Source organism: Pleurodeles waltl, chromosome 5 (genome assembly GCF_031143425.1).
Source record: "Pleurodeles waltl isolate 20211129_DDA chromosome 5, aPleWal1.hap1.20221129, whole genome shotgun sequence".
Classification (NCBI taxonomy): domain Eukaryota; kingdom Metazoa; phylum Chordata; class Amphibia; order Caudata; family Salamandridae; genus Pleurodeles; species Pleurodeles waltl.
In genome coordinates, this window is record NC_090444.1 from 1,370,440,455 (window position 1) to 1,370,452,473 (window position 12,019).

At 43.8% G+C, this 12,019-nt stretch overlaps 1 protein-coding gene across 1 annotated transcript in view; it reads right to left on the reverse strand.

Annotated features, from left to right (window-relative positions):
• The window catches only part of LOC138296482 (uncharacterized), a 1,064,486-nt gene that overhangs the window by 418,211 nt on the left and 634,256 nt on the right, over positions 1-12,019 (reverse strand). Inside the window, exon 50 of the mRNA XM_069235627.1 lies at positions 8,744-8,892. Coding sequence (XP_069091728.1) covers positions 8,744-8,892 — 149 coding nt within the window. The remainder of the gene's footprint in view (positions 1-8,743; positions 8,893-12,019) is intronic.

Sequence of the window (12,019 nt, forward strand, 5' to 3'; positions counted from 1 at the left end):
GGTGAGCAACCTCCACTTCCCCGCCGACCACCAGTATGGCTGCTGGCGGCTCTCCGTCCGAAAAAGGACAGAGGGCTGCCAGCAGTCATAATACGCCCCACGGAAACCCGCCTGCACTGGCGGTCTTCAGCATGGCGGTTCCTCAGCGGTCTTCGAGGAAGACCGCCGAGGTCGTAATGAGGGGTTATGTTTGTGGATGGCTGGGACTTTTCTTGGTTGAGAGTGAGGCCCAATTGTTTGAAAAGGAGTAAGGTCGCCATGAGAGATCTGCGTACTGACTGAATGTCAGAAGCCTTTACTAACCAGTCGTCTGGGTATGCACATATTTGATGTTGCTTGTGCCTTAGATATGCTGCAACAGGGGCTGGACACTTGGTAAAAATCTGGGGACCGGACTTGAGCTGAAAGGGAGCACCGTGAATTGAAAGTGCCTGCCGGCTACCAAAAATCTAAGGAACTTCCTGTGTTTTGGGTGGATGGGTATGTGGAAGTAGGCATCTTGCAGCTCTAGGGAAGCCATATAGTCCGCTGTTGAAAAGCTGCAAGATGTCTTTTAATGTCACTATGCGGAATACCTGCTTTTTCAGGTACTTGTTCAGCTCCCTTAAATCTAGGATGGGTCTCCATAGACAAGTTTTTCCTGATTAGTAAGAAGCAAGAAAATAAACTCTTTCCCTTTTGGGTATAGGGTACAAATTCTATTGCTCCTTTGGTTAACATCACCTCTGTTTCTAGATTGAGAAGATGGAGATGTCTTTGATGTACTTGGGAGGGAGGTATCCACGGGGGCATATATATAAATTCTAGAAGGTGACCGAATCGTATTATGTCTAGGACGCACTTGTCGTTCGTTATCTGACGCCAACGATGAAGATGGTGTTTCAGTGAAAAAGGAGAGGTAGCTGGCATTTGCAGGTTGTCATTGCCTGCGGGAGGGATCTTTGGCTTGTCTCCCAGACTTTCCTCTGTGTGGAGGCCTGCTATATGCCACTGCAGGTGGTTGTCTATGGTGATATTGGGGTCTGGTAGGTTGGATGTTATGGGAATAAGCTGGGTACCTGTATTGCTGGTATCCTCTACGAAAGGAAGACTGCACTCTGCCTCTGGCACATCGAAAGGTACTTTCTTTTATTGTAGGGAGCCTATGGATTTGACAGTACCCATGTCTGCTTTGATTGTCTGGAAGGCGTAGTCGACATGCTTGCCGAAAGGGGCTTCCCCATCATAAGGAAGGTCCAGAATCTTCGTTTGGACTTTGGGCCTAAAGTCAGTGGCTTTAAGCCATCCGTGGCGCCTTAACACTGCTGATCCAGCCAAATGTCTAAAACCCGTAGCGACAATGTCTAGCGCGCAGTCTATTATCTCTGAAGAAGAGCGCTGCCCTTCTAGAAGCGTTTTCCTAGTTTCTGATTTATTTGTTTCTGGAAGCTCGTCTAAGGAGTGACTGATGTCTGACCATAGTTGCCTATCCTACCTGCCAAGGAGCGCTAAGGAGTTTGCTGCACGCATCACAATGGCAGATATTGAGGAGAATCTTTTTCCGATGTTATCAAGGCATCTACCTTCTTTATCCGGGGGTGCGGTCAGAGATGCAGAAGGATTCCTGGAACGTCTTTGTGCTTTTTGGGAAATGACTGGATCCGGCTTTGGATGACCTGATAGGCAGGCAGGGACGTCATCCGTTGCTTTGTACTTTTTATAATTATAATTAATACAACTTATGCAAGACCGCTGGTACAGTAGCAGGGTTAAGCATTATTTTTAAACCCTGATTCTACACATGGTCTATTACTGGGATATCTCTGATGACTTTCCTATGAGGTTCTTTAAAGTAATACAAGAAACAATCTTGCTGGACTGTCTGCATTTGTAATTTAAATCATGTGGCAGCTTTCTCCAATAGATTATGGAAGGTACCAATATCTTCTGGAGGGGACTCGACAGAAGGTGGCCTAGGAGAGGCAGGAATTGGCAATATATATTCGCCCCACTCATCCTGTGTTGTAAGTATTTCTCTGTCTTCCGCTTCACCATCTGATGAAGTGTGGATTTGTGGGTGCGGATTCTGCAGAGAAATATGCTGAGTGGTAGCCTGTACCTGGAGGTGTAGCAATTGTGGAGTACGTGATGCGGAAACCACTGGCTGTTGAATGACTGTAGGCTGTGGCTTGCAGATCAGAAACCAAACCGGAGGGTAAACATACCATTTCCTGCTGCTGTTGAGGAAGTGGTTCATAGTAGTGCTGGTCATAATATGAGTCGCAGAATATTCCTGGCATTTAACACGTAATTGGGATGGACTTCTAGCCACTCGATGTACACCGTCATCATACGAATCATCATTATCCAAGAGGCGTGATGGTAAAAGCGTTGATACCTTACCTGGGGATGTTATGGATGGCGTTAGATGAGTCTTGGACATCTTTGTAAGAGGTGTACGTTCCACTGACGGGTAAAGATGCAATGACGATGGTCTTTACCTTTTTGTAGGCATTTGTTGGATCGTCGACGATAGAAGATTTGCTGTTGTCGACGGTGGCATTGACGAGAAGGTAGTCATCAGCAGAGGTGTCGTCGACGGGAGCATCGTTGATGAAGGTGCCATCGACGGAAGACGTCGTTGGAGGTATCGTCGGCGGGGCCATCAGCGTGAGGTCTATAGACGAGACCATCAATGGAAGGGTTGTAGACGAGGTATGAAACGATGGCGAGTAAATCCGTGCCGACGAGATGGCCCGCCCCATCGGCGATTATGAAAGTGTCATTGATGAGGATCCTGAGGCTGCTGCCGTTGACACTGAAATAGTGATTATAGTGAATGTCACTGTTGATGATAGGCTCGTCGATGAGAACGTTGTCGACAATGGTGCCGTCGACGGCACAGATCCTGCATTCTTGAATTTATGTTTAATTTGAAGGGCGGTGTTGGGGACTCAGGGAGAGTTTTCTTTTGGGGTTTTATGAGGGAGCCTGACCCTCTCGGAGTGCCAGACTGCATTTTCTTGGCAGGATTGCGAATTTTTGAAGAGCCCTCAGATGACTTTTTTGGAGCCTTTTTAGGAGGTTCCTTAATATCTGAGCCCTCATTATGTCTTTTAACAGGTGACTTTGTGACAGAGATAGAAGATGAGGCACTGTCATCATCAGAGGGTGGATGGCCAGATTTAAATTTTTTTAGCCACAAAAGAAGACAACCCTCTCTGTCCATTAAAGTCTTTGTAGAAAATTGCCTACATACCTTGCAGTCTCTGGTCTTGTGATTTGGGTATAAGCAGTATATACAGTCTTCATGTGGGTCATCCACATATAGGGGGTTATTACAACTTTGGAGGAGGTGTTAATCCGTCCCAAAAGTGACGGTAAAGTGACGGATATACCGCCAGCCGTATTACGAGTCCATTATATCCTATGGAACATGTAATACGGCTGGTGGTATATCCGTCACTTTACCGTCACTTTTGGGACGGATTAACACCTCCTCCAAAGTTGTAATAACCCCCAAAATCTCTTCTTCAGACAGGTCGCACAGGACCTGAAAAGCCCTTTTTTTGGTGTCTCTGACATGGCAGCCAGTTTGAAGCACCAGTAGAAGAGATGTAAATTTCAAAATCCTTGGAAATAGGTTTCTGAGAGAAAAAACTGAGCAGAGCTCAAAGGAGACTCCTCAGCACGACGTGCGGCGGAAAATCTGAGGGAAGGCAGCTCCTCACAGGAGGCTTCTAGAGGGTGGTGCAACCTGCCTGGTTGAATTTTGAGCTTTGGTCTTTTTTACAAAATGACTGTGATATGTTACTAAGCTAAAAGCCTAATGCTTGTAATGTACGTATACATTTAAGCATATCTTTTATATTACACCGGGGACTCCCATCTCAACGACAGGGAGGTATTCAAGCATATGAATCGATGAAAGTTCCAAAACTAGAGTAAATCACAGTTTGGGTGTATCCGGAGGGGAGATATGTTATTCTAGCAGAACTCTAGATGCTCATGAATTCTGTTTCTCAAAGTCTGTGCTCCTAATCTGGATAGTGCTGAGTACTACAGGCGCTTCTCTCAGAGGCCCAGGAGTTTGTGACAGTGGAGGCTGTCCTAGTTGGTGACCTGAACTGTGTGGTCAATGGCGAGGTGGACAGGTACCCCCAAGGCAGGACACCAAGCCCAACATGACAGATTCACTCAGGCAGATGATGATGGGAATGGGATTAGTAGACATCTGGCAAGTACAACACACACAAACGCATGCATATTCCTGCTGTATTCCGGAGGCTGGTACTTATAGCAGAATTGACTACTTTCTAATACATCATCAAACAAGTGGTCCTTGCGGAGGAAGTGTAGCCCTTAACTTTCATGGCAAATAACGAATGAAAAGCCTTCCTCCTAGGTAAGGTTTTTATTCAGTCATTCATAATCGTTATTCAAATTTAAACAAAATTATTACTTCTTAGTAAAAGGTTCATATCAGAGAATAAAATATTTTTAAAAAAAGATAATCAAAGAAACAATTGCTGCTTATACATAGGTGCTCCTGTATCGTGGCGGCGCAGTGAAAGTGAGTAGGGTGAATTCAAAGTGCACCAGTGTGATATATATATTTATATGAAAATGTGTCTGAACCGGATCTCATGGTCTTAAATATCATCCAAATGATGATGTTCGTTCTCCTTACCATGGTACCCCGGCTTATGGGGTTGCCCCTTTTGGGTTTTAGATACTTTCTAATACAGGCAGGTGATGCACAGCGGTTGACTGCTTAAGCCAATTTAGCTACATACTTGACGGATCACTCACCGGTACTGATTCCGTACTCCTTAGCTAGGCTGATATCCTGTGCCCCACTGCAGAGATTAGGAGCCAAGGCCCTAAAGGACCCAGTATTTTTGGAGACATTAGCGGAGGCCATGACTAAGTACCTTGAGAGCAACTAGGACAGCACATTAAGCAGGGCAAATGAATGGGATGCAATGAAAGTAGTGCTTAGGGGTGTCTATAGTCACAACTTCAGGCAAAGATCAAACACTTGAGAGGGTTCTGACCACACAAGAAAAGCAGTTGGCCACACTAAAAGCTGCCTTGTCGACTGACCCGGGAGTCTTGCAGGTCTGGGACACAGCTAGAAGGCAATTCCTCACATTATGAGATCAGCTGGAGAAGCAAGTCCCACTTTCCTTTCAATGTAGACTTCACAGGGAGGGCATCAGGGCAGGACTTATAAAAAATGTGTTCTACGTCCAGGCAACTGAATCCATTAGGGATTGAGTGGGAAGACATATCTACATGCAGTGAGCTATAAACAGTGTGTTCACGGAGCACATGAAAAGGGTCTACACTTAACCTGTGCAGCCTGATAACGCCACGATTGGTGCCTATGTCGAAGTGCTTCCGCTTGTGCGGTTGACAACTTCGGTGCACAATGAGGTGAATGCTCCGGGAAGACAAACAGAAGCTCCTTCATGCAACAGACTTCCTTAAGACTGCTAAGGCTACGGATAAAGATGGACTCCCAGCTGCGTTATACAGAGCCTTCCCTGTGACTCTGGCAGATAAACTACTAACAGTTTTCGCTGAGGCATATGAGAAGTGAGTGCTGCCAGATTCCATGGGAGAGGCCCTTATTGTCTTGGTACCGAAACTAGGAAGGGACTCATTAGAGATCACCTCCTGCCTTCCACTCTCTATGCTGAACATAGACCTAAAAATTCTTAGTCATGTCCTGACAGCGCGTCTCCTGATGCTCCTCCAGGAGCTGGTTCATATGGACCAGTAGGGATTCATCCCACGCAGGAATACACTCTGTAATTTGTGCCGCTTGGCCCATGTGATGCATGCCCCCTGTGTGGAAAGGGATAAATATGCATTGGCTTTTCTGGATATAGAACAGGTCTTTGACTCAGTTAGTTAGGAATACGTCGGACCCAAATATATTGGTTGGGTTCAGATTTTTTATATGCACCTGATGGCACGAGTGTGGACTGGGTACACGTATCAGACAGGTTACACTCCAGTGGGGTACGCAGCAGGGCTGCCCTTTGTGAGCTAAAGGTGTCTTCCCTTTGAAATGCATTGGAAACACTATCCATGGAGATTGTTTTCAAGTCTGCATTGATGAAGAAGAGGGCATAATTGAAATTGTGGATGAATAAGCTTCTCTCTTAAAAACATTCATTGTGTTTAATTCTTATGATTCGATTCAATGCATCTTATATCATAACCTCCTAAATACCTTGACTATGTTTTATGAATGACTCCCCGGTTGGCCATTGACTTCAGTTGATTTGACTTTGTTACCCAAACAAGCAAGGAGTTACAGGGTTGCCCTTTCTTTGCAACACTGAGATGGATAAAGTTGTTGAACACCAAGTCAGAGAATGTTGAGCATGTGTGATGAGCGACAAGACTCAAGTAATTGTACCTTCCTTGGTTCCCCGGTGGTCAGTCTAACAGTTCCTTAGAGTAAGCTAGCTTTTGATAATTCAGGTTTGTTTCGTTGTTTCAGGGAGCACACCTAAGTATGCCTTTGTCCTGACTGACTATGTCAATGTGGCCAGAAATGCATTTTGTTGCAAGTATCAATACAGATTCGGTTACATAACTGTTGCAAGACATATATGATAAAAAAGGGTACCCAGAGAGAGTGTTATTGATAAAGGAACCCAACTAGTATCTGCCAAAATGCAGACATTTTTGGATACTGCAGGTATCCATCTTGTAAAAATGTTGTTGTATCATGCCCGCAGTAATGGTCTTAAAGAAATAATCAATTGCATGGTAAATAATCAATTGCTGTTAGCTTCAGTAAATGGGCTTCATTAGGGGTCAGTCAAATTAAATCTGATCTGGGCAATGAGAACCATGCCTCTTCACTACAGGAGTTTCACCTTTCACCCTGTTAAGTGGAAGAGTACCTGGCATGTGACTAAATAAGGAGTAGATGGAACACAGGCTGGTGGAGCTGGTAGAATGAGCGAGTGATTGCTGTGCAGAGTACTATGAATGGAAACTATGGCTATGATGTCTTATGTAGGAATTTGCAGATCAAGGCTGATGGTTTAGTTAAGATACAAAACAATGTTCGTACTCCTAACGGGCCCATTTGGGTTAGAGAGGTGAAAGATCATACTATAGGTCTGGAAGACAATAAAGTTTAGAACAAAAGTTTTGTCCAAATCTTTGTATGTGTGTGAAAAAATTGGGGTTGGAGAGAAGCTTCCAGCAAGTTCCTGTGGAAATGATGTGGTGCACCAGCAAACTTCAATGCAGACCAACCTGCTTCCAGAACGTAATATTGATTACATGCTGAGGAGGAGATCAGGTAGAGTTTGAAGGCCGTGGGTCTTGGCTGGTACTGTTAAATCCTTGTTTAGTGCTGCATAATTTTGAGGAACATGTTCAGAGATTTGTGCTTATGATAAGTTTCGTTCAACCTTTATTTTGTAACGTCATCAGTAGTTTAGTTTCCTTATTACGTTTTAAAGTTCAGTTGAATAGTTCGGCATTAATTCTATGAAGGGATGGGGTGAGTGAGGTTATTGCCTTCCAGGAGGTCTGTTCTATATTTTAGATGGTAGAGGGAATGAGTGAGGAGATTTTCTGTCTTTAGCAGTTGCTGCTACCACAGGAAGCTGACAATTGCACTTTGAGATTAAAGCGCAAAAACTTACCTGACTGTTGCAACTTCTTTTCAGGAATGCATTGCCACTTCGTGATCAGTTTGTGACAGTGCTATGTGCACCAGAAATTTCACCTGAGGTTCCAAATGGTTCAGGTAAAATATTTATAGTCCAAGACAGCAGGCAGCATCTCTTGCTAATGGAAATCAGGCTGGGAGTGGCAGACAACCTGGCAGTGGCCTGGCTAAGCCCAACACACACACTGTCCTACTAGTCAACGCAGGCATGCTCAATCCGCACATACATCTTTCACAATTATTCTACAGGCAGGGAAGAGAAAAAGATGGCTAAAGGAGATTGGCAGAACCACCTAATGGCGAAAGCCAGAAGACATCACCTGCTCAGTGAAACAGGTAAAAAAGCTTCTCTCTTCACTAGATATCATGCTTCCACCACACTGCCAGTCCAGCAATGAGCTTGCATGATTTTACTTGGGGGAAATGAAAACCAGAGACTGCACAGCTAGATTAAAATGACAAACAGCAGGGCAACATGCTTTCCAGAGCTATGGAGATAAGTTTCCATTCGAACAGAGGGGATAAGTACTTTGATACTAAAGCGTGGCACAAAGCCCAAACACAAGAATGTTCAAATATTGTTTTGTCAATATGCGGTCAAAAACGTACCTTGAAGCTGAAGTTCAAGTTGGCATGCTCTGGAGCAATGCAGAAGCAAGCTAATTACACTTGAAAGTATAACTAAAACATCACAACTAATTGTATGCTCTCAATACAAACACAATAGGTCAGTCATCATTATTTATCAAAAGGCAATGAAACTAATGTAGCAAGCGAAGCAATCGTATCATTGCTATCCTTGAAGGTCAACAGTTGGGGAGACTTAGGGCCTGATTTAGAGTTTGGCAGACGGGTGACTCCATCACAAACATGACAGATATCCGTCAGCCGCATTATGATTTCCAATGAAAATAATGTAATCATAATACGTCAGACGGGATATCTGTCACAAGTTCAGTTTTTTGCAGTTGTGCTTAAAGTGTTACACTAAATTGCTTGTCTGTACAGGAGGCTTTTTGCCAAGATTGGCAGCTTTCTTGCTGTACAGTAACTTACATCTCCAGCCATTCTTGGACCCAGGATCTCCTGCAGTGACTCAGCGATCACAGCATGGCTTTCCTTGGCAGCTGCTATCACAGGGTTGGAGGAGAGAGATTTCTTGTTTCTGTCTGTGCCATACCCGCCTTTCAGACTTGGAGATGGACCTGCAATAAATAGGGTAAAACAATTTAGAAAAGCAGATGAACATGTGTGCAGAGTCACATAATATCTGGGCATTTTCATTGCTGCTTTTTATGCTAATGGCTCTGCTCCTTTCAACATCTCATCCATTGGAGCTGTGAAATTCTCCTCCTATGGAATGAGCAAAATGACTGGTTCATACAGATGCATATTAAAGGGCCTGATGCTAAAAAGAGGACCAGAGATCTGTTCATTGATCTGTAAAAACATAATGGGGCCTATTCACAAACTGGATTTTGTACTACTAACTTACCACAAAAAGCTATTTGCAAACCTACATGCAGAGGCCTCCGCCTCCTCTATCCTTTCTGTGTGAGGATCTTCGGCCCAACTTAAAAGTTCTTCATACACTTACGTTTTACTATTAAATGTGGCAGGGAACAGGTGAATTGGCTGCAAAAAGGAGTATTTATACTAATAAATGGGGAAGCATTTGGGAGGAGTACACAAGGTTAACAGCAGGTTAGTGAGGAGTTTAAGATGGAATATGCACAAACCCACAAAAAGAGTAAACCTACTGCTAGTCACAAACTGCACTTCTAAATTTACTACAGCTAAAAAGGACCCAAAACAGAAAGAATGGTAAATGTACTGAATCCCAGACATGGAGTACGTCCAGCACCATGCATGGCCAACTACTCTTCGAAAGAAATTAAAACCCCTTAGCAAATAATGTAAAAATAACTGATATATATATATATATATATACCTATTGCATTATTCTTTTTAAATATTTATAACTAAACATTTCTTGTTATTTTTAAATGTTTTAATAACCTTTTTTACTTTAAAAATAACTAACTTTATTTGATTTTTTTAAATAATAAAATTAATTTAAATTAATTCCATACATACCTTTTAATAATTTTTATGCAAACTAAACACATGTAAACAATTTACACTAGGTGCTTATTTTGAATACATCTTTCAAAAATATAATTTTAATTTAACGTCATATATTAAATATATTTAGTACATTTCGTAATTTTTAAAGGCTTCCTCTATACTTAAATCACTGCCTAAGTGTGAAGATTTACAAGTTTCAACTTTACACTCATACGTTAGGCTCCCCTACCTGATTTCGGTGGGTGGAGACATGTAAGCCTTTTGTAGTAAATTCACTTATAAACAGTGAATAGCTAAAAGCATTACATTTGCACCAAAGTGCAAGAGTGAACTTCCACAAATACATTTTTTCACCTGTAAATTTACATTTGTAAATAGCACCTCCCCGTGCAAATTAAAAAAGGGTGTGCTTATACGACATTTGCTACTGCACCTGGAAATTAGCTAGTAAATGTTGCCAAAAATAGGTATCTCAAATATATGTTTTGGTATTTGTTGGGATGGAAAAGTCCTCTTTATGGCAATGGGTGTTGACCATTGCCTGAGTGCCAACCGTACTGATTTCTGGCTCCCTAATGCTGATTTTTGCTATCATATAGACAGCCATAGATCATGTGTGTGCGTCATGACATAGGCCTGTCGGCTTGCGATCTTATTGGACATGGAGGGGCGCCCGAATAGCTGCCCTTTTCATCAAGAATTAAGCAGTACGAGCAAGGTGGTGGCAGCATACCATGTAGTGATCAGAAGGAGTGAACAGATCCTTCTTAATCTGCGTCACTGTAATGAGGCCTAAAGGCTCACTCACATTTAAAAGTTCCGCTGCTGTGTGCTTAACTCACCCTTGGCTACATTAGATTGGTGTGAAGTGCTGCACAGCGCAGAAGTGGTGTATTTACGCTGGGTGTATGTGTACCTTGGAAGGGTGCAATACATGGATAATGCAGTACTGAGTAGTGCGTGAATGGTGGATGCATGTGTTGGAAGTGCATATGCCTGTGAAAGGTACAGTACCAAAAGGATGTAGTTCTCTTCAATGTGTGCAGAATTAACACATGTGCTGGGTGTATGTGTACCTGTGAGTGGTACAATACATGAAGGATGCAGTGCGTGCATGATAAGTGCATTTGCTGGGTATGCCTATGAGTGGGGCAGGACATAAAGGATACAGTGTTGAGCAGTGCGTACATGTTATATACATGCATTGGGTGTATGTGTGCCTGTGGAAGGTACAATACATGGAAGGCTCTAGGTTTCATTTTGAGAGACCCAGGTATACATGGTGAAACATTGGAAGGAGGTACAGAATCCCCCCAGACAGACTTGTGTGTTCCTGCATTCCTGTAAACTGGGTGGGACACATACGGGGGACCAGACCTCCACTGTACATTTCAAAAGGTGCTCTTTGAGCCAATAAGAGGTCACAAGGAAAGAGCCTAGGAACATCCCAGGAAGGAGATGGGGCGGGTAACAGAATCATAAGAAGTAAGACTGGGAGCCCTGGGCTAACCTTTCAAGGCACATATCACTGTGGCTGACATCCAGGTGTGAAATATATTTGCTCCCATAGCCTGTGTTGTGGGACTATCCGCTTCAGAGACATCCATGCTAGAACAAGCTGCTTTTCAAGAGGAAGATGAAGCAAAAGAGTAGGCACTTTCAAAGAAGCAGAACTCCAATCTAAAACTTCAAAGACACACATCCTAAATCACATTAAGAAGAGGAGTGTGAGTCCACAAAAATTGTCATCTACCAAGCACCCAAACGTGCTGTGTGAGGAGGTGAAGCTCTGCAAGACCTCTGTATGTGGCCAGGACTGGGGGCCAAGGCCTGCTAGTCTCCATGAAGCCATCACCCAGGAAATCCAAGACCACCTGCCCTGCAGCCTTGAGCATCAGCACCGCCTGCTTGCCAAGACCAGTGTGCCCTGTACAGAAGAGGAAAGTGCTGGAGGGAGTGAGGTCCAGTGGGAAGCCCTGCGTGTGGACTCCCAGTGCGAGGTGTGAGGAAGCAGCTGCTGCAAGGATCAGGTCGTTGCCCATGTGCAGGAGAGAGGTGGTGTCCCTCAGATGCCAGGAGAAGACTGTTGTGAAGATAGCCATGCGAAAGACTCCCCTGGGGTAAATGCCGAAGCCATATGCAGTAGCATGGCAGTGACCCCATATGCCAGGATGGGGTGCAGTGGAGAATTTCACTATGTTGATCAGACTGGAGCCAGTAGACAGTGAGTTGTGGTGACCCTGT